The sequence below is a fragment of the Chiloscyllium punctatum genome, chromosome 19 (assembly GCF_047496795.1).
Source record: "Chiloscyllium punctatum isolate Juve2018m chromosome 19, sChiPun1.3, whole genome shotgun sequence".
NCBI lineage: Eukaryota > Metazoa > Chordata > Chondrichthyes > Orectolobiformes > Hemiscylliidae > Chiloscyllium > Chiloscyllium punctatum.
This window is the reverse complement of record NC_092757.1, coordinates 97,505,101-97,527,161: the sequence shown is the minus strand read 5'-3', so window position 1 is coordinate 97,527,161 and position 22,061 is coordinate 97,505,101. Positions and strand designations below refer to the sequence as shown.

The 22,061-nt window shown below is 42.0% G+C and overlaps 2 protein-coding genes across 3 annotated transcripts in view; one reads left to right on the top strand and one right to left on the bottom strand.

The window, feature by feature from the left end:
- The window catches only part of cenpv (centromere protein V), a 30,440-nt gene extending 15,080 nt beyond the window's left edge, over positions 1-15,360 (top strand). Inside the window, exons 3-5 of the mRNA XM_072590160.1 lie at positions 4,468-4,537; positions 12,169-12,283; positions 14,963-15,360. Of these exons, the coding sequence (XP_072446261.1) occupies positions 4,468-4,537; positions 12,169-12,283; positions 14,963-15,087 (310 nt within the window). The 3' untranslated portion in view covers positions 15,088-15,360. The remainder of the gene's footprint in view (positions 1-4,467; positions 4,538-12,168; positions 12,284-14,962) is intronic.
- Positions 1-22,061, bottom strand: part of pigl (phosphatidylinositol glycan anchor biosynthesis, class L) — a 110,908-nt gene that overhangs the window by 7,473 nt on the left and 81,374 nt on the right. Inside the window, exons 5-8 of one of the 2 annotated variants that reach the window (XR_011963351.1) lie at positions 18,232-18,263; positions 17,205-17,338; positions 16,276-16,529; positions 973-1,056 (exon numbers count right to left, since the gene is read on the bottom strand). Coding sequence is in view for 1 of the 2 variants with exons in the window: in XM_072590158.1 (XP_072446259.1) it covers positions 16,425-16,529; positions 17,205-17,338; positions 18,232-18,263 (271 nt within the window). In the remaining variant the exon portion in view is untranslated. Of the gene's footprint in view, positions 1-972; positions 1,057-16,263; positions 16,530-17,204; positions 17,339-18,231; positions 18,264-22,061 lie in introns of those variants that run through there. The other variant, XM_072590158.1, reaches the window with a different exon arrangement.

The following is a 22,061-nucleotide window of genomic DNA, read 5'->3' as shown; positions in this document are numbered from 1 at the left end:
TCTCTAAACTGATCAGTCTCGAGTCCCAGCATATCATTATAGAGGGAGATTTTAACTGTCTCATGGATCCCACAGTAGACAGATTGCCCAAAGGACCCCCACAAATACCCTCTGTACGAACTAAACAGTTAGTGGATCTGTATGTGGAGTTAGGGTTGGTGGATGTCTGGAGGCATCTCCACTTTACAGGCAGGGATTTTACGTTTGTTTTCCAGTCTGCCCAGATGTCACACCAGGATTGATTTTTTTTTCCTCTGACTCCCGTGGCAACCTTGGACTTGATAGCATCTTGTACGATTGGTAATATTACCATCTCCAATCACACTCCAGTGTACCTGTTGGTTAAGATTAAGTACGTTACAGTGGGATCGAGGCACTGGCAAATGGATCCCTTTATTGTCAAGGATAATTTTGTGGAGTACTTCTCTACGGAATTTCGGGCGTTCCTAGACATTAACTCAGGCTCGGTTAGTAACCCATTCATCCTGTGGAAAACTGCCAAAGCCTATGCCAGGGGGTTAGTTATTTCCTACTCTGCCAGTAGGAAGTGTGAGACGGGTGAGCAGCAATGTCTCCTCAAAGCACGGTTGAAGGCAAGCGAGAAGGCCTTCGTTGGTCAGGCTAGAGGATTTTGGCGCTATGGTCTGCATTGAATTCCGTGCTCACGCAGACAGCAAAGAAGGAACTTACTTCTGCAAACAAAGGTTATATGAACGTGGTGACAGGCCAGGCAAATACTTAGCATATCTCACCAGGAAAAGGAGTGCCCCTCAAGCCATTACGGCGATTAAGGAAGGGTCTGGGAACCTAAAATGTGACTCCAAAAAGATTAATGCGGCATTCCAGAGATTTTACTCTAAGTTATACCAATCTGAGGGTTGTGAGGAGGGGCCGGCCAAAATGGAGTCTTTCTTTTTAAGGATCTGGAGTTCCCAGGTGTGACTCCCGAACCAGAGTCTTTTCTCAACGTACCCTTATCAGAGCAAGAGGTGCAGAAGGCTATGGACCAACTTAAGTGTGGAAAGGTGCCTGGTCCTGACGACTTCCCAGCGAATTCTATAAGGAATTTATAAACATATTGTCAGGCCCGATACTCAACATGTTTAATGGCTCATACAGCCATGATTGTCTCCCGCTATCTCAGAGAGGCTAGTATTTCACTTATTCTAAAAGGATGGTCCCAGAGGACTGTGCTTCATACAGGCCCATTGCACTCTTAAATGTGGACTTTAAAATCCTCTCTAAGACTCTTGCGTTAAGGTTGGAGACTGTGTTACCTTCTATTATTAAAGAGGATCAGACGGGCTTCATAAAGTGCCACAGATCTTCCGATAATGTTAGAAGGCTGCTTAATGTAATTCAAGCACGTCAACAACAGTCAGTACAGGGATTGGTGATTTCTCGAGATGCAGAGAAGGCATTTGACCAAGTTGAGTGACCGTACTTTTTCTATACTGTGGAGCAGTTTGGCTTGGGCTAAGTCTTTATAAGATGGGTAAAGATTCTCTGTAGTGACCCTCTTGCTGTGGTCACCACAAGTGGGGTGCGATCTAGCAATTTTAACATTTTTAAGAGGCAGCCAGCAGGGCTGTCTCCTTTCGCCACTGCTTTTTACGTTGGTGATTGAACCATTGGTGGAGGCCATTCGTGGGGATCCCAATATATCAGCTCCAGAGGTGGGGTCAAAATTACATAAGATTTCGTTGTATGCAGATAATGTCCTAATTTTTTTGTCAAATCCAGCAGTTTCGGTGCTTTGCCTGATACAATGTATCTGCGCGTTTGAAGATTTTTCTGGGTACAAGATTAATTTTGCAAAATCAGAGGCTATGCCTATGGGTGGTCTTAGGAAGGAGCTGGGTTTTGAGGCAAATATCGATTCCCATTTAAGTGGTCACAGGGATGCTTTGTGTATTTGGGCATATTCATTACTCCAGTTCTGAATCAGCTGTTCAAAGCCAATTTTGTTCAATTATTTGACAAAATCGAACAAGACCTTCAAAGATGGGAGGCACTTCTGGTCTTGTGGTTGAGTCAGATTGCGCTTATTAAGATGAATATTCTCCCGCGTTTGCTATACCCTATACGGATGCTCCCCCTGATTTTCAATAAACAAACATTCAGGAGACTGAATGGCTGGTTCAGCTCCTTTATTTGGCATCGTAAGCGGCACCTCATTAAATTAGCTAAACTGCAACTGCCTCACACATTGGGGGGAAATGGACCTTCTGGACATTAAAAGCTACCAACTAAGCTCGCTTCTATCCTACGTGAATGATTGGGCTTGTGGGGACCCTCTTTCAATATGGTTAGATATCGAAGCCTCCCAGGCAAGGTTTCCCCTTAATAGCTTGCTGTTTTTGGACAAAATGAGGACAGTTAGGGAATGTTGCCATCACCCAATAGTTATCAATACTGTTAAAGCATGGAGGGCAATTCAGCAGAGGGAAAGCAATATTGGCAAAATACCTTCTTTTACACCAATTGTGATATGTGGGGTCTTCAACTGGGGATGAAAGATTCAGGATTCAAACATTGGGCAGCTAGGGGTGTGTCTTGCATGGGTGATTTATTTAAGGGAGATACAATGATGTCATTTGATTAGTTAATACAGAAATATGAGCTATTTAACAGGGACCTGCTGGAGTTTTTGAAGAAGGAACAGAAAAGGTTGATGAAGGTAACGCTGCTGATGAGGTGCAGATGGATTTTCAGGATGTGTTTGCTACAGTACCACACAACAGACCTGTGAAGATAGTCATAGGTAAGGGTATAAAAGGGTCAGTAACAACATAGATACAAAATTGGCTGAGTGATAGGAAACAATCATAGTCAATGGATGTTTTTTGGACTGGAGGAAGGTTTGTGGTGGAGTTTCCCAGGGGTTCATATTGGGACCTTTGCTTTTCCTGATATTAATGATCTGCATTATTGTTCAGGGGATAATTTCAAAATTTCAGATAACACAAACCTTGGAAGAATTGTAATTGTGAGAACTCCAAGAATGACAGAGACAAATTAGTGGACAGATAAGTGGCATATGAGTTTCAATGCAGGCAAGTGTGAGATGATGTATTTTGGTAGGAAGAACATTGAAAGACAATACAAAATAGAAGATACAATTCTAAAAAGAGTGCAGCAGCAGAGGGACCCTGGTTGTATATGTGCACAGATTATTAAAAATGGCAGGAAATGTGGAGATAGAAGCAAGTAGAGTAAAATTAAAATTAGGTTTGTTGTCAAGTATAAAGTACAGAAGTACAGTGAAATGTATACAATGTTGCCACACAAGGTACCATCTTAGGTACTAAAGTAGATAAGGTACAAAACTAGAGAAATAAAGAGAAAAGCTAAGAATTCTACATTATAGTTCTTCATAGTATAAATTAGGAAGATGGAGAAATAAAGTTTTTAAAGATAAACATTACAGTGTTTCTATACCCTGCAGTATCTTTATGCTGTGGACTTTCTATACGTGATCTCACTCTCCCTGCAATAACTGGCTCAAAATCTTGACAGGCTGACCACACGGGGCCCCAGTCCACTAACCAACCCATCTGGGCCACCAGCCTGCCGGCTGCTTTGCTTTGGCCCCATGACCACTGACTGCCCTACTTGGCTTGGACCCACCGACCCATGGCTAACCTGCTCTGAACCGTTGTCCATCCTGTTCCAGGCCCTCATTCTACTGTAGTGCTGCTGCTCTCTTCACAAGCCAAGGTAGGTTTAAAAAAAAGTTTAAAAAAATAAAAAAAGAAAAGGAACAAAAGATAAGTGGATGGAAGGGACATGCTCCAGGCTGAGCCCAGACGCTGCCTACTCTGCTGCCATCATCTTGGAGTTACCTGGAGTACAAGAGCAAGGATGTGATAATGAACTTATACCAGACACTTGGTGAGACCTCGGCTGGAGTATAGTATACAGCTGTGGGTGCTACAGTATAGGAAGATGTGAATGCATTGGAGAGAGTGCAGAAGTGATTTACAACAATGGTTCCAGGGACAAGGAACTTCAGTAATGAGAAGTTGGGGCTGTTCTCTTTGGAGAGAAGGCAGCTAGAGAGAAGATTTGATAGGGATTTTCAAAATCAAAATCACGAATGGACTGGATAGAGTAGATACGGAGAAAAGGAACACGACGGCATACACTTGAAGTGATGTATAAAAGAAGCAAGGGTGAAGTGAGGAAAAGCATTTTCTCACTGAGTAGGGATGTTATGAAATGCATTTCCCAGAAGTACAGTAGATGCAGGTTCAAAAAAGAAGAGGGTCTTGAATGAATATTTGGAGAAAAATGATTTGCAAAGTTATGAAGAAGAAAAGCAGGATATTAATACAAGGTAATCATGCTCTTTTAACAAATTGGTGCAGACATGACGGACTGAATGGCCTCCTTCTGCACCATAACACTTTTGTGATCCAGTGAAACTTCTACTATTATGACAAAATGATTTTTTAAAAATTTCAGTTGCAGTATCTGTACAAGGAAACAGATTAAAGCATTCATCGTTCCAGCCTCCCAATTCAGACTCCTCAAGGTAAGCTGCATCAAAAAGTTGAAACTCTATTCGGTCTTCAGCAATGCTAAATTATACAGTATAGAAGAGATCATTTGCCTTATCAAGTCTGTACCGCTAAAGTGACACTAAACCTATTCTAGACCCATCTTCCACTATTATGTATCCTGGAGTATAATTTAAATTGATTGGTTAAATTTGAAATGTTGTGAAATCATAGCAACTGAAAGTCCCATAGGCCCATAGCTTTAAACGTTAGGATATTTCAAGTACTAATCTAAGTATTTTCTAGGAGTTGTAAGGTTACCACTCACAACTAGCTTCTCAAGCAGTGCATTCAAGACACCCATCACTCTCTGGGTGAAAAAGAATTTCAATAAATCCCTTCTAAATCTCCTGTTTTTCAGCTTAAAATTGTAGGGCCTCCCACCCAACCACCTCCTCTCACCTTAAAGACTAGGGACAAATCAGCTAAGCGTCTCTTCTTTTTTACTTTCTATTAAGGGGAGTAACAGGGATGGCAGTACAGGGAGAGCAAGGTTCCTCTCGCATGATGTTTGAGGTGAGGGACACCATTAGTGTCCCATCCAAGTACATCTGCAGGAAGTGCACCCAACTCTCGCTCCTCCAAGGCCATGTTAGGGAACTGGAGCAGAAGCTGGATGAACTTTGGATCATTCGGGAGGCAGAGTCTGTGATAGATGAGAGTTACAGGGAAGTATTACTGTTGTGGTTCTGTTCGCCGAGCTGGGAATTTGTGTTGCAGACATTTCGTCCCCTGCCTAGGTGACATCCTCAGTGCTTAGGAGCCTCCTGTGAAGCACTTCTGTGATGTTTCCTCCGGCATTTATAGTGATTTGTATCTGCCGCTTCCGGTTGTCAGTTCCAGCTGTCCGCTGCAGTGGCCAGTATATTGGGTCCAGGTCGATGTGTTTATTGTGTCAACCTGGACCCAATATACCGGTCACTGCAGCGGACAGCTGGAACTGACAACCAGAAGCGGCAGATACAAATCACTATAAATGCCGGAGGAAACATCACAGAAGTGCTTCACAGGAGGCTCCCAAGCACTGAGGATGTCACCTAGGCAGGGGACGAAACGTCTGCAACACAAATTCCTAGCTCGGCGAACAGAACCACAACAACGAGCACCCGAGCTACAAATCTTCTCACAAACTTGGAAGTAGTTACTCCTAGGCAAGAAGAAAGCTGGGTGACTCTTCGAAGGGGGAAAAGATAGTCAGTGGATGGATCCCCTGTGGTCATTCCCCTGAAAAACATGTATACTATTTTGGATACTGTTGAGGGGGATAACTTACCAGGGGTATGCAGTGAGGCCCAGGTCCCTGGCACAGAGCCTGTCCCTGTTGCACAGAAGGGAAGGAGGAGAGTGTTAGTCATTGGGGACTCAATAGTTAGAGGCTCAGGTAGAAGGTTTGTTGGGAACGAACACGACTCACAGTTGGCGTGTTGCCTCCCAGATGCCAGGGTCCGTGATGTCTCAGATCGTATCTTTGGGGTCCTGAAGGGAGAGGGTGACCAGCCTCAAGTCGTGGTCCATGTAGGTACCAAACACACAGAAAGAAGGATAGGGATGTAAGGCAGGATTTCGGGGAACTAGGGTGGAAGCTGAGAGCTAGAACAAACAGAATTGTTATCTCTGGTTTGTTACCCGTGCCACGTGATTTCGAGGCAAGAAATAGGGAGAGATATCAGCTGAACACGCGGCTGCAAGGATGGTGCAGGAGGGTTTCAGGTACTTGGATTATTGGGGCTCATTCTGGGGAAGGTGAGACCTGTACAAACAGGATAGTCTTCACTTGAACCAGAGGTGTACTAATATCCTGGGTGGGAAATTTGTTGGTGCTATTCGGGTGGGTTTAAACTAGCTCAGCAGGGGGATGGGAACCTGAGGTGTAGCTGCAGTGCACAGGAGGATGAGAGTAGGGAGGACAGGGACAGGATTTCATGGTCACAGGAATGTGCTGGTAGACAGCAAGGTGGTTTGAAGTGTGTCTACTTCAACGCCAGAAGTATCCGAAATAAGGTAGGTGAGCTTGCAGCATGGATAGGTACCTGAGACTTCGACATTGTGGCCATTTCGGAGACATGGATAGAGCAGGGTGAGGAATGGATGTTGCAGGTTCAGGGTTTAGATCTTTCATTAAGAACAGGTAAGGCAGTAAAAGAGGGGGAGGCGTGGCCTTGTTAGTTAAGGATAGTATAACAGTGGCTGAGAGAACTTTTGACGAGGACTCATCTAGTGAGATAGTGTGGGCTGAGGTTAGAAACAGGAGAGGAGAGGTCACACTGCTTGGATTGTTTTATAGGCCTCCGCAGAATTCCAGGGAGATGGAGGAGAGGATTAGCAAAGCTATTCTGGGTCGGAGTGAAAGGAACAGGGTGACCATTACAGGGGACTTGAACTTCCCCCAACATTGACTGGAAATGCTATAACTCTCGTACGTCGGATGGTTCAGCTTTTGTCCAACGTGTACAGGCAGGTTTCCTGACCAAGTATGTCGAAGAGCCGACAAGAGGGGAGGCCACACTGGATCTGATGCTTGGTGATGAACTAGGCCAGGTATTTGATTTAATTGTAGGTGAGTACTTTGGAGAGAGTGACCATAATTCAGTTACGTTTAGTTTAGCCATGGAAAGGGATAGGTACTTGCCACAGATCAAGAGGTATCGATGGGGCAAGGGCAATTATAATGTGATTAGGCAAGAATTAAGATGCATAGAATGGGATAGCAAAATGCAGGGGATGCAGACAATGGGTATGTGGAGCTGGTTTAAGAAACAGATATTGCGTGTCCTTGATAGGTATGTCCCTGTCAGGCAGGGAGGAAGTGATAAGGTAAGGGAATCGTGGTTTACTACAGAAATTGCATCTCTTGTTAAGCAGAAGGAGGCTTATGTGTTGATGAGGCAAGATGGTTCAGATGAGGCGTTGGAGAGTCACAGATCAGCTAGGAAGTATTTAAAGAGAGAGTTAAGAAGAGCAAAGAGAGGACACGAGCAGTCTTTAGCAAATAGAATAAAGGAGAGCCCTAAAGCTTTCTATTGGTATGTGAGGAATAAAAGGATGACTAGGGTAGGAATAAGGCCAGTCAAAGACAGAAGTGGGAAATTGAGTGTGGACCCTGTGGAGATCGGAGAAGTGCTAAACAAACATTTCTCATCGGTTTTCACTCCAGAAAAGGAGAATATTGTAGAGCAGAAGAATGAGGTACGAGATATTAGACTAGAAAGGACTGAGGTTAGTTACGAACAGGTGTGATCAATTCTAGAAGGAGTGAAAGTAGACAAGACCCCTGGGCCTGATGGGATTTATCAGAGGATTTTCTGGGAAGCTAGGGAGGAGATAGCAGAGCCTTGGCTTTGATATTTGAGTCGTCATTGTGTACAGGTTTAGTACCAGAGGACTGGAGGATTGCAAATGTTGTGCCCTTGTTCAAGAAGGGCAGTAGAGATGACCCAGTGAGCCTTACTTATATTGTAGGAAAGGACTAGAACAGATAAGATTTGTAATCATCTTGCAAGCAACAATTTGATTTCAGATAGTCAACATGGTTTCATCAAGAGCAGGTCGTGTCTCACAAACCTCACTGAGTTTTTTGAGAAGGTGACCAAGCATGTAGATGAGAGTAGGGCAGTTGACGTGGTATACATGGACTTCAGTAAAGCCTTTGATAAGGTTCCACATGGTAGGCTGTTGGAGAAAATGCAGAGACATGGCATTGAGGGTGATTTAGCAGTTTGGATTAGAAACAGAATTTCTGAAAGAAGGCAGCAAGTGGTGGTTGATGGAAAATATTTAGCCTGGAGTCCGGTTACTAGTGGCGTGCCACAAGGATCTGTTTTGGGACCACTGCTATTTGTCATTTTTATAAATGACTTGAGACGCAGGCATAGGTGGATGGATTAGTAAATTTGCAGATGACACTAAAGTCGGTGGAATAATGGACAGTTTGGAAGAGTGTTACAGGTTGCAGGGGGACTTGGATAAACTGTAGAATTGGGCTGAGATGTAGCAAATGGAGTTCAATGCAGCTAAATATGAGGTGATGCACCTTGGGAAGAACAACAGGAAGGCAGAGTACTGGGTCAATGGAAAGATTCTTGGTAGTGTGGATGTGCAGAGGGATCTTGGTGTCCATGTACATAGATCCCTGAAAGTTGCCACCCAGGTTGAGTGCTGTTAAGAAGGCACACAGTGTGTTAGGTTTCATTCGTAGAAAAGTTGCAGAAGAGATTTACTAGGATGATTCCTGGTCTGGAGGGAAGGTCTTATGAGGAAAGACTGAGAGACTTGGGTCTGTTCTCATTGGCAAGAAGAAGGCTAAGAGGGGATTTGATAGAGATATACAAGATGATCAGAGGATTAGATAGGGTTGACAGTGAAAGTCTTTTTCCTAGGATGATGACGTCAGCTTGTACGAGGGGGCATAACTACAAATTGAGGGGTAATAGATTTAAGACAGATGTCAGAGGCAGGTTCTTTACGCAGAGAGTGGTAAGGGTGTGGAATATTAATGTAGTCAACTCAGCCACATTAGGGAGATTTAAACAATCCTTATCTAAGTACATGGATGATTTTGGGTTAGTGTAGGGGGACAAGCTGAGAATAGTTCACAGGTCGGCGCAACATCGAGGGCTGAAAGGCCTGTTCTGTGCTGTATTGTTCTATGTTCTAAATTATGCCTCGTTATTGATCCTTCAACTGAGGGAACAGCTGCTTTCTATTCACCCTGTCCATGCCCCTCATAATCTTAAACATCTTAATCAGGATTCCTTCAGCCTTCTCTGCTATAAAGAAACACAAACTGACCTTATCCAACTGCTCTTCACAACTGAAATGCTCCAACATATACTTTGCACCCCCGCCAGTGCAATCACATCCTTCCTATAGTGTGGTGACCAGAACTGCACACAGTACTCCAGATGTGGCTTAACCAAAGTTCTGTACAGATCCAACATAACCTTGCTCTTACAGAATCCCTACAGTGTGGAAAGAGGACATTCAGCCCATTGAGTCTGCACCATCCCTCCAAAGAGCTTCTCACTCAGACCCAGCCCCCTCGCTATCCCTGCAACTCTGCATTTTCCTTGGCTAATCCACTTTACCTGCACATTTTTGTAATATAACTCGACTGATAAAGGAGAGTCATAGAGATGTACAACACGGAAACAGACCCTTTGGTCCAACTTGTCCATGCCGACAGATGTCCTAAATCAATCTAGTCCCATTTGCCAGCATTTGGCCCAAAGCCCTCCAAGCCCTTCTTATTCATGTACCCATTCAGATACCTTTTAAATGTTGTAATTGTGCCAGCTTCCACCACTTCCTCTGGCAGCTCATTCCATACATCAATACCTTCTGCGTGAAAATTTGCCTCTAAGGTCCCTTTTAAATCTTTTTTTTTCTCACTTTAAACCTAGCTTTAGACCCCCATCCCTGGGAAAAGACCTTGTCTATTTACTCTATCCATGCCTCTCATTATTTTATAAACCTCTAATAGGTCACCCCTCAGCCTGTGATGCTCCAGAGAAAATAGCCCCAGCCTCTCCCTAAAGCTCAAGCCCTCCAACTTTCTGAATCGTTTCGAATTTCATAACATCCTTCCTATAGCAGGGAGACCAGAATTGCACACAGTATTCCAAAAATTGGCCTAACCAATTTCTTATACAGCTGCAACATGACCTCCCAATTCCTATACTCAGTGCAGTGACCAATAAAGGCAAGCATACCAACTGCCTTCTTTACTAGCCTATCTACCTGTGACTCCACTTTCACAGAACTATGCATCTACACCAGAGGTCTCTTTGTTTAGGAACAATTTTCAGGCCGATATCATTAAGTGTGTTAGTCCAGCCCTGATTTGCCTTTCCAAAATGCATTATCTCACATTTATCTAAATTAAACTCCATCTGCCACTCCTTGGCCCATCTGATCAAGGTCCTACTGTACTCTGAGGTAACCGTCTTCACTGTCCACTTCACCTCCAAGTGTCCCATATGATTTCTTAACCATCCTATTAGCCATCCTGCAACCTTGAACTCCTAGTCATAGTCTTGCATGAAGGCCAACTGATCTTTTGTCTTCCTTATTGTTTGCTGCACTTGCATATACATTATCACTGACTGATGAATGAGGGTTTACCCAGGTTCCTAGGTCAACAGTACGTATCAAGAGAAACAGTGGCCCTAACATCAATCACTGAAGGTGCTCCACTGTATATTTCTTAATGTCCAAATAAAAACTACTCTTTGTCACTCAGCCAATTTTGTATTAATGCGGCTACTTTCCTTTTTATTCGATGAACTTGTAAGTTTGCTGACCTGTAATTCCAACTATTCACATCCCACAATTTTATATCTATAGGTTACCCCCGAGCCTCCAACACTCTAGCGAAAATAGATCAAGTGTGTCAAACCTCTTGTTCTCACTAATACATTCCAATCTGGGCAACATCCTGGTAAACTTCTTTTGCACCCTCTCCAAAGCGTTCAGATCCACCTATACTGTGGTGACCACGACTGCACACAATATTCCAAATATGGCTAACTAAAGTCTTCTACAGCTGCAACACAACTTGGCAACTTTTACTCTCAATGCTGTGCCACTTTCAGGGAGCTGTGAACTTGCACACCAAGATTCCTCTGTATTTCATCTAAAGGGTTCTGTCACTTACTGTATAGTTTCCTCTTGTATTTGATCTCCCAAAATGCATCACCTCACACGTCTGGGTAAGCTCCATCTGTCATTTCTCTGCCCAACTTTCCACAGAATTAATATCCTGCTGTATCCTTAGGCAGTCTTCCTCTCTATCCACAATTCCACCAATTTCCGTGTTATGTCAGAAAAGTTGAATAAGCACTGTCCTCCATTGTGTTCACCTTCAGCTTCAAAGTGCCACTATGCATTCACCTGGATAAGTCCAGCCAGAGTATGCTATCACACTGTGACTTAAATTCTTGTTAATGTAGACAATAACAAGATGTCAATGACATAATAGAAACAGACCATTTGATCCAACATGTCCATGATGGCTTTCATTATCCATTCAAGACTCCTTTCATTGTTTGCCATCTAAACCTATTGTACTTTTCCAGCAACACATTTTTCAGATCTAAACCTGTGTCCTGGTTCAACAACAATTAGGGTGTGAATATGGGACCATATCATCTTATATAGCTTAGCTTCTCCTTACCATAAGCCAACAACAGGACATCTGAACATTTTGAAACAGAAATGTGATGTTACATGATAAAACTATTGGCATATGCTAGTTTCCGTGGCAGATGCTGAAAATTATTCAAATAAAAGCAAAATACTGAGAATGATGGAAGAGGAGTCATACTGGACTCGAAACATAAAAGTCTGCTACTCTCTCCATAGATGCTGCCAGAGATGCTGAGTTTCTCCAGAATTCTCTGATACTGGTTATTATTTTATGCCTCTGTGATGTAAGGAAGTGCAAATTGCTTTCTTATGCTTCTGACAAGGTACACCAAACAGTTAACTCAAGTGTGTTCAAATTGTCTTGCATTTTAATTTTTGATTTGAAACTTAAGTGAAATATTATTAATATTTAATTGGTTATTGCAAGGTCTTGAACTTAGTTGGACTGATCTTTCTTTTGTAGGGAGCTGATAACTTAACTGTTTATACATTCAACACAAAGGTAGCAAAACATACTTTCTGCAAAACATGTGGTGTACAAAGTTTCTACACCCCTCGTTCCAACCCTGATGGATACGGTAAGCAAATTATATCATTACAGATGAGCATGTCAATTCAGCAAGAACTGTAAAATCTTATGAACAAAATGTTATCAGATACTTTTGAAACTCTAATTGAAGTCTATATATAGATTAGCACTTTCCCATCAGACATTCAAGGTCCAGGAGGATCATACAAGTGATCCTTCAGCTCAAGCAGTGTGTGTCAGTGTTTACCTTCTATATAAACAAATAATCCTAATCATAGCTAATTTATGATGTATCTATTTTCCTACATCCAACTCTTCAATCTAAATCTTAATGTTGACTTTGTTTCTATTTCACCCATAAACCCTGAACATGAGTTCCAGCTTCACAATTCTGTGCAAAGATGCTTCTCCTTTCTGAAGTGAAAAAGACTGATGAAAACAAATGTAGGTCTTACAGTTAGAATAAGTGAATTCATAATGGACAATAAAGGAATGGCGCACAAATTGAAAAAATACAATGGATCAGTCTTCACTGAGGAAGACACAAATAACCTGCTGGAAATGATAGAGGGTCAAGCATGAAGAAGAAATGAAGGAGGTCCTTATTAGTCAGAAAATGGTATTGGGGAAGTTGATAGGATTGAAACCCGATGAACCCCAGGGCCTGATGCTCTGCATCCCAGAGTACTTAAGGAAGTGGCTCCAGAAATAGCAGATACATTGGTGATCATTTTCCAGCATTCTATAGAATTTGGAAGAATTGCAATGCACTGGAGGATCAGTAATGTAACCCCACTTTTCTAAAGAAAGGAGGGGGAGAAAATGGGGAATTAGAGGGTGGTTAGCCTGCCATTAGAGATGGGAAAAATGCTGGAGTCTTTAAGGATGGAATAACTGAACACTTGGATAGATTCTGTCACCGCTTTCCAAGTCAGCATGGATTCACTAAAGGGACATCATGCTTGATAAATCTTCTGGAATTTTTTGAGGATATGACCGGTAGAGTGAATCAGGGTGAAACAGTGAATGTTGTGTATCTGGATTTTCAAAAGGCTTTTGACAAGATCCCACAGACAAGAGTAGTAAGCAAAATCAAAGCTCATCGTATCGGAGGTAATATATTGACGTGGATAGAGAACCGGAGAGAGGAAGCACAGATTTGGAATCATTTTCAGAGTGAAGGCAGAGATGGGTGGGATATCACAGGTTTCAGTGCTGGGACTCCAGCTGTACACAATATATATAAACAATTTGAATGAAGGAACTGAATGCATGAGTTCCAAATTTGCAGATGACACTATCTGAGAGGCAGTGTGTGCTGTAAGGAGGCTCCCAGGAGGCTGCAGAGTGAGTTGGACAGACTAGCTGAGTGGGCAAATACAGAGGACAAAGCTCAAAAATGTGTTGCTGGAAAAGTGCAGCAGGTCAGGTAGCATCAAAGGAGAAGGAGAATCGACGTTGTGGGCAGAAGCACTACAGCAATAAGAAATACAGAGGAGCCTCAATTATCCAAAAATTGGATTATCTGAAGGAGATCCCGAGGTCCTGATAGAAACATTACATCAAAGACATGTTTCCAATAGTCATCACGTCTTTTGTTTACAGTGATTAAACTGGCACCATCTCCAAATGACTGACCTCCCACCTTCTTTCTCCCCACACTCTCCCTGGCGTTCTACAGAAGTTGTACCCTAAACCCCGTCCCCAGATAATCTCTCCAACATTGTCCTGTACAGGGCAAACGTGGAACCTGTCAAAGTTCCAGTAAAAAGTTGTGTGTGCGCACAATTTGGAAAATTATCCCACAAAGGCAGTTTGGGGGCAGTGAGCACTGTTGGGGGTTGAGGCTTGTGTGCTGCTGCTGGTCTCCTGACTGGGGAGCAGACTTTAAAAGCTCCGAGCCCCAGAGGAAAGGCATTTAATCAATTAACCAAATAATCAATTATCCAAACGAAATAGTACCCACCCATCTTGTTCGGATACTCGAGGTTCACCTGTACTTGTCAAATACAATATAATGTGAGGTTATCCACTTTGGTCACAAAAACAGGAAGACAGATTATTATCTGAATGGTGGCAGTTTAAGAAAAGATGAGGTGCAACGAGACCTGGGTGCCACGGCAGAACAGTCAATGAAGGTTGGCATGCAGGAGGAAAGCTAATGGCATGCTGGCCTTCATAGCGAGAGGATTTGAGTATCAGAGTAGAGATGTCTTGTTGCAGTTGGTGAGGCCGGCTACAGGTTCTTCTGAAATTCTCCTGTATTTTCACCACTGCTGTGAAGTCGTCTATCTGATTCCCTTTATTTATGTATTGCTTATTCTCAGGTAATGGTGCAAACCTCTCCTCCAAACCAATCACCATTGGAAATATGTAAGTTTCCCTTTGATATCACTGGGTCAAAAACCATGGATTTTCCTCATTAATGGCAATGTGGATGTTCCTACACCAAATGGACCACAGCAGTTCAAGAAGGCAGCTCACCGCCACCTTCTCAAGGGCAACAAATGCTGGCTGAGCCCACAATGCCCACATCCCCATATGAAAAGAAAGAATCGAGCAACAATTTCTGATATGACCAATCTTGCACCTTACACATTTTTCTTGTCTCTTCACTGTAGCTCTGTCCTTGTCTAAAAAGATTTGCATGTATTATACTTCTCCATCACTCTTGCTCCCAGTTATTTATTACTTAATTTACTGAATCAGCTGTATTTTCTATCTGTAGGTGTGATAGCTCACTGCCTGGATGAAGGTACTGTGAACAGCATCACTATTGAAGAGTTTAATGGCAAGAACTGGGAGAAGAGCATGAAGGAGCACAAGACCATTCAGAATTTGTCTAAGTCATAATCTAAGCTAGGGCCAGGCTGGCCGGCCAAAGTGAGGGAGCTAGTGATGAATAAATAGGTCATGGCAGGCCACTCATTGTATTTAAGTAAGCTCTTTCCCTTTTGGTAAAACCCAGCCCCAATGAGCACTGAGATCATGACAGCTACTTATGAACACCAAAGTCAGATTAAAAACAGTCAGACACTCTGACATGGACAACAGAACCTCAACTATTTTAAAATACTGCAACCTTCGTCATGTAATTATTATTAAATTGAAATAAGTTATAAAGCAGCATAACTTCTCAGTGTTTCAGTCATCCCAGGTAAATTGCAGGATAGAGGGCAGTGTGGCTGCCGATGTAGTAAAAGCTATTAAAAGGTATACGATTAAACCAGTGTAAGACGAAGGATGGCCTTGTCCATCATGAGTTGATTGACCCAATCAATTTTTGTTGATGGATAATGTGAGTGCAAGGCCTCAAGAAGCTAATGGGTCTTACTGTGAATCTGTACAGACAGAAACAGTGCCACAAATACTGAGAGATAGATCATTTGACTACTGGACGATATCTGATGGAATGGTGCACACAGCACTCAGGGAGATGGGGGAGAGAGAATTTTCTTCCTGAACACTTTGACTTGCTTTGTTTCATTATACTTTCTGTAACTATAATGATCAAATAGTCAATATCAGTTTGTATCAGAAAGCAGACCAAAAACCCACTCAATTTATGTTTTTCTTCTACCCCCCCCCCCCCCCCCCCCCGCCAATTGCATTTCTTGATGTGTCACAAATGAATCTTTAAAATATTCAAAAACACAATTAAACAACAGCCACTATGGTATAAACATTTGCTGCTCATATAGCAGCTACAAAATCAATTTGCATTATAAGTAACATCACAACTCTCCCCCTCCCCCACCTTTTTTGAATATAAGGAACATTTTAGTTATGTCTCCTCTAATTTTATAACATTTCAAAAGAAATTCATGTTTCCCAATTAATATAATCTGTACAATTTATTTATGTTAAATAATCCAATTACCAGCTGCATTAAAGGTTTTTGGTAGTGTCTGCTTGTTATTAGTTAAACCTTAGCTCCTGTGCAATTCTCAACCAGACTATTAATTACTTAGATACAAATAAATTTGTTCAATTATCCAAAAAGAAATCACAATTACAGGAGCCAACAACTAAAATTTTCACCTCCATTTTAATTGCCATCATATTTCTAAACAATTCCATGAAAGGTTTGTTGATATATTTTCACCCAGTCTTTAATATAATTTCCAGACAGGAGGGTCTTCCAGAACACCACTTCAGGAACTTGATGATACATAATTGTTATCAAATGGTCACTGTGACATTAAATGGAAAGTGTTTATAAACATGTAACGGGAAAAGTATAGGTAGAGATGACGGAACCAGAGTAGCTGACTCTGATGACAATACATGGCTCTCTGAAAAAAGATTAAAACAACAATTAGTCTGTCGTAAAAGAGATCATAGCAGTCAGAATATCAACAAAATTAGCATAAGCGATCACAACAATGATTTCCATCCGGCACCATTGTGGAAACATCAATATAAAGTGAAGGTTTACTAACATCTCAGAATGTGGGTTAGGTGCACAGTAAAATTCCCTCTATACTGTCTCACCAACTACTCCTAGGACACTGCCATTATCTTTACTAGACTACACTGGATATAAACAATTCCTTTGGAGCTTAAATAAGGACTGGTTTTTTGAATTGTGCTATTCAGTTTGTGTGTGAACTATATCATCTTTACTAGCTGCAGAAAGCATTCTGGGGATTACAACCCAGAGTAAATTGGGGTTCTGAATCTCTCAGGATTCCCATGGGATTGTCCATAATCAGCTACAACATTGATGGAAATTCCCATAAATTCACAGGAGGAGGAGATGGGTGGTTGGGTTAGGGTTAGGGTTGACAGAGTTACTTGATATTTAAACAGAACTGGGAATTAGACATTTAGATGCAGTCATAACCCAGGCATTGTTTGAGCCTACATCCTAATGCCTATTATTTTAGACTTTTTTTTGGAAAGATGCAATCAGGCAAAATCACCAGGAATCTGATTATCAAACAGTATATATTATTAGTTCCATTTACCTTGACCTGTCGATATTCCCAACTGTCTAAGATATACATCACATGATGGGGTCTCAGCCAGCTGATCAGCAGATCATGGATGGAGATGTACTTACGGAGAATATTTACAGATTGGAGTAAAAGCGTTTGGCACCCTGTAAAGGAACAGAAACAATAAATGGCGAGCACATTGGTGAAGGGACTGCTCTACTCATTTGTGGGCCTTGTTTCCTCAGTGACAGCTTCTGCAACATTGCACTCCATCTCCAGTCAGCAGGGGCTGACCACCATGTCACGAATCTTTGGTGTATACTTGAGCTCTGGTGCAATGCTGAGTCAGTCAGTATCCTCGTGGGGAAAACTTGTAAAGTAAGTCAATCTCACCAAAGACACACACCTCTGTAAATAAATCATTCAGAACATTTAGCTTTATCTTGCAATATGCTCAAGGTGTTTGTTTTATTTTGGCTGATATGGTATTATGGGTTATGTAGTTGTCAGCAACCAATTTGAGTGGAAAACCAGAAACATTGCTGCACAGTTCTCATTCAACTTTACATTTACTTTAAGACAACTCAAAATGTAGGAGTCAATGAGATTCAGGATAGTTCGTGGCTTATGAGTTCAAACCACAGAATTAGTCTTCTGCTTACTATTCAACAAGTAGTAGAATACTGAAATCTTTTGAACAGCAGGTAAAGCAATTCACAAATGAAATACTTCAATCCTCTGGGGTTCATATTTTTTGGGTGACCATCCTGATTGAGAATACAACAGTACTGATGTGATATTAGTGTTGTAAGTAGTATGAGATAAAAAAAAATGCCCTCAGGATTTACTGCTTTGGCCTGGGAGTATTATAGACATTCTAAAAATTAAGTAAAAATATTATAGCAGAGAGCTCTTGGGAAAATCATAGGTTACTGATTACTCACTGAAGCTTAGCATGAAAACTGTACAATAATTAGGAAACGCTGAGGAAGGTTGACTGCTGATATTTCAATAAAGTCTCACTTTGATGGATGTACGAGACAAACATTTCTCTTACCATTGGGCAGTTTCTTCTCTAAGTAAAGTTTCCTGTGAAGATACAACAGAAACATTGAAATCAGAATTTTACAGATCATTCCATCAATCTGACCCCTACTACCTCGTAAACAGGTATTCATTTAGTCCTTCCTTTATGAAAAGAAATCTGGTATCTAGCCTGGCCTGTGACTCCAAATGCATGCCCTCACAGCCACTCACTTCAAGGGCAAATAGAGAGCAGAGCAAATAGGTACCAAATCCTGAAACAATTCTCTCCTAAATACCCAAGTTCAAGTTTTTAATATCAAAAAGAGCCAAAACAAACCCTCAGGACACCACTGCACGTTTTCATTCAAACAACAGTTCACTGCTACACCATGTTTTCTCTATCTCTTAACTGATTTTGTTACCATACTACCATCATCCCATTTATCTCATTGGTGCTTTAAAACTGCTAGTACATTTTGCAGAAAAGTATTATAATGAGTTTTCACATTTTCAGACTTTTATTGTAGTTTAAGTTGAAAAGCACTTTTGACGAAACAGTTTTTTTGAAGGCAACTTCTATTTAAATCACAAAAGAGAACTGTTCCCTTTTTATTTCTAGCACAACCATAAAGAAACACCACAGACTCTCTATATTCATTCACAAGATTTGGACATTGCAGGCTAGGCCAAGATTTTTGATCATCCCTCACTGCCCTGGAGAAGGTAGTGGTAAGCTGCCTTCTCGAGCTTTTGCAGTCCTCGAGATGTGGGTACATTTACACTACCATCAGGGAGGAAATTCCAGGATTTTGGCTTAGAAACCGTCAAGGAACAATGATATGGTTTCAAATGAGATTGGGGTGTAGCTTGGAAGGGAACTTGCAGTTGGTGATTTTTCTGTGTCTGTTTGCCCTCATCCTTGTAGGTGGTAGAGATTATGGGATTTGGAAAGAGCTCTCAAAAGAACTTTGTTAGTTAAGATCATAAGATATAGGAGTGGAAGGAAGGCCAGTCGACCGAAGTCATGGCTGATGGGCATTTTAACTCCACTTACCCACACTCTCCCCATATCCCTTAATTCCTTGTGAGATCAAGAATTTATCAATCTGTGCCTTTAAGGCATTTAGCGTCCCAGCCTCCACTGCACTCCGTGGCAATGAACTCCATAGGTCCATGACTCTCTGACTGAAGAAATGTCTCCTCATTTCCATTCTAAATTGACTCCCTCTAATTTTAAGGCTGTGCCCATAGATCCTAGTTTCCCCACCTAATGGAAACAACCTCTCAGTGTCCATGCATTAAGCCATTCTAAGCCATGCATTATCTTGTAAGTTTCTATTAGATCTTCCCTCAACCTTATAAACTCTAATGAATACAATCCCAGGATCGTCAGCCAATCATCGTATATTAGGCCAACCATTCCAGGGATCATCCGTATGACTCTCCGCAGGACATGCTCCAGTGCCAGTATGTCCTTACTGAGGTGTAGGGCCCAAAATTGGACACAGTATTCTAAATGGGGCCTAACTTGAGCTTTATAAAGTCCCAGATGCACATCACTGCTTTATATTCCAAACCTCTTGAAATAAATTACAACATTACATTCACTTTCTTAATCACGGACTCAACCTGCAAGTTAACCTTTACAGAATCCTGGACTAGCACTCCCAGATTCCTTTGTACTTTGGCTTTATGAATTTTCTCACCGTTTAGAAAATAGTTCATGTCTGTATTCTTTTTTCCAAAGTGCAAAACCTCACTATTGCTCACATTGAATTTCATCAGCCTAGACCACTCTCCTAAACTGTCTAAATCTTTCTGCAGCCTCCACACCTTCTCAGTACTACCTGCCTGTCCGCCTAACTTCGTATCATCGGCAAACTTTACCAGAATACCCCAGTCCCTTCATCCAGATCATTGATGGACGGCATGGGGGCACAGTGGTTAGCAATGCTGCCTCACAGTGCCAGAGACCCGGGTTCAATTCCCACCTCAGGCAACTGTCTGTGTGGAGTTTGCAAGTTCTCCCCGTGTCTGCATGGGTTTCCTCCGGGTGCTCCGGTTTCCACCCACAGTCCAAAAATGTGCAGGTTAGGTGAATTGGTCATGCTAAATTGCCGCTAGTGTTAGGTGAAGTGGTAAATGTAGGGGAATGGGTCTGGGTGGGTTGCACTTCGGAGGATCGGTGTGGACTTGTTGGGCCGAAGGGCCTATTTCCACACTAAGTAATCTAATCTCATCTAATCATTAATATAGCAAGTGAACAGCTGCAGCTCCAACACTGAACCCTGCAGGATACCACTTGTCACCGGCTGCAATTCCAAATGAGAACCTTTTATCCCCAATCTCTGCCTTCTGTCAGACAACCAATCCTCAATCCATGCCAGTAGCTCACATCAAACACCATGGGCCCTCATCTTACTCAGCAGTCTCTTGTGAGGCACTTTATCAAAGGCTTTTTGGAAGTCTAGATAAATAATATCCACTAGGTTACCCTGGTCTAACCTACTTGTAACTCTCAAAGAATTCTAACAGGCAGGACCCCCCTTTCTAAAACCATGCTGGCTTGTTATAATCTGACCCTGCACTTCCAAGAATTTAGAAGTCTCATCCTTAACAATGGATTCTAGACTTTTACTAACAAGCGAGGTTAGGTTAATCGGCTTATAATTTTCCATCTTTTGTCTTGATCCTTTCTTGAAGAAGGGGGTTACAACAGTACTTTTCCAATCATTTGGGACTTTCCCTGATTCCAGTGACTTTTGAAAGATTACAACGACTTTTGAAAGATTACAACCATCGCCTCTGCTATTTCTTCAGCCACCTCCCTCAGAACTCTAGGATGTAGCCCATCGGGGCCAAGACATGTATCAATTTTTAGCTTTTAGCTATCATACTCAACTCTGCCCCGACTCTCCTTAATTGTTGGGATATTACTCATGTCCTCCATTGTGAAGACTGACGCAAAGTACTGATTAAGTTCTTCAGCTATTTCCTTATCTCCCATCACTACCCTTCCAGCATCAATTTGGAGCAGCCTGATGTCTACTTTTGCCTCCCATTTGTTTCTTATGTATTGAAAGAAACCTTTAATATCATTTCTAATATTACTGGATAGCCTACCTTTATATTTGATCCTCTCCTTCCTTATTTCTCCCTTTGTTATCCTCTGTTTATTTTTGTAGCCTTCCCAATCTTCTGATTTCCCAGTGCTCTTGGCCACTTTATAGGATCTCTCTTTCTCTTTGATACATTTCCTGACTTCCTTTGTCAGCCATGGTTGTCTAATCCCCTCCCCCGGCTAATCTTTCTTTGGGACAAACCTGTGTACTGTGTCCGCAATTACACCCAGAAACTCCTGCCATTGTTGATCTACTGTCTTTCCCATTAGGCTCTGCTTCCAGTCGATTTCCGTCAGTTCCTCTCTCATGCCCCTGTAATTACCTGTATTTAACTGTAACACCATTACATCCGATTTTGCCTTCTCTCTTTCAAATTGCAAACTGAACTCTGCCATATTATGATCGCTGCTTCCTAAGTGTTCTGTGACTTTAAGATCTTTTATAAAGTCTGGCTCATTACATAGCACTAAGTCCAGAATAGCCTGCTCCCTTGTGGGCTCCATCACAAGCTGTTCCAAAGAGTCATCCTCTCAGCATTCCATGAATTCCCGTACTTTGGGTCCACTGGCAACATTATTCATCCAGTTCACCTGCATTCTGAAGTCCCCCACGATCAATGTGACTTTGCCTTTCTGACATGTCCTATCTATTTCCTGGTATATCTTGCACACCTGGTCCTGACCAATTTTAGGAAGTCTATACATAACTCCCATTATGTTTTTTTTGTCTTTGTGGTTCC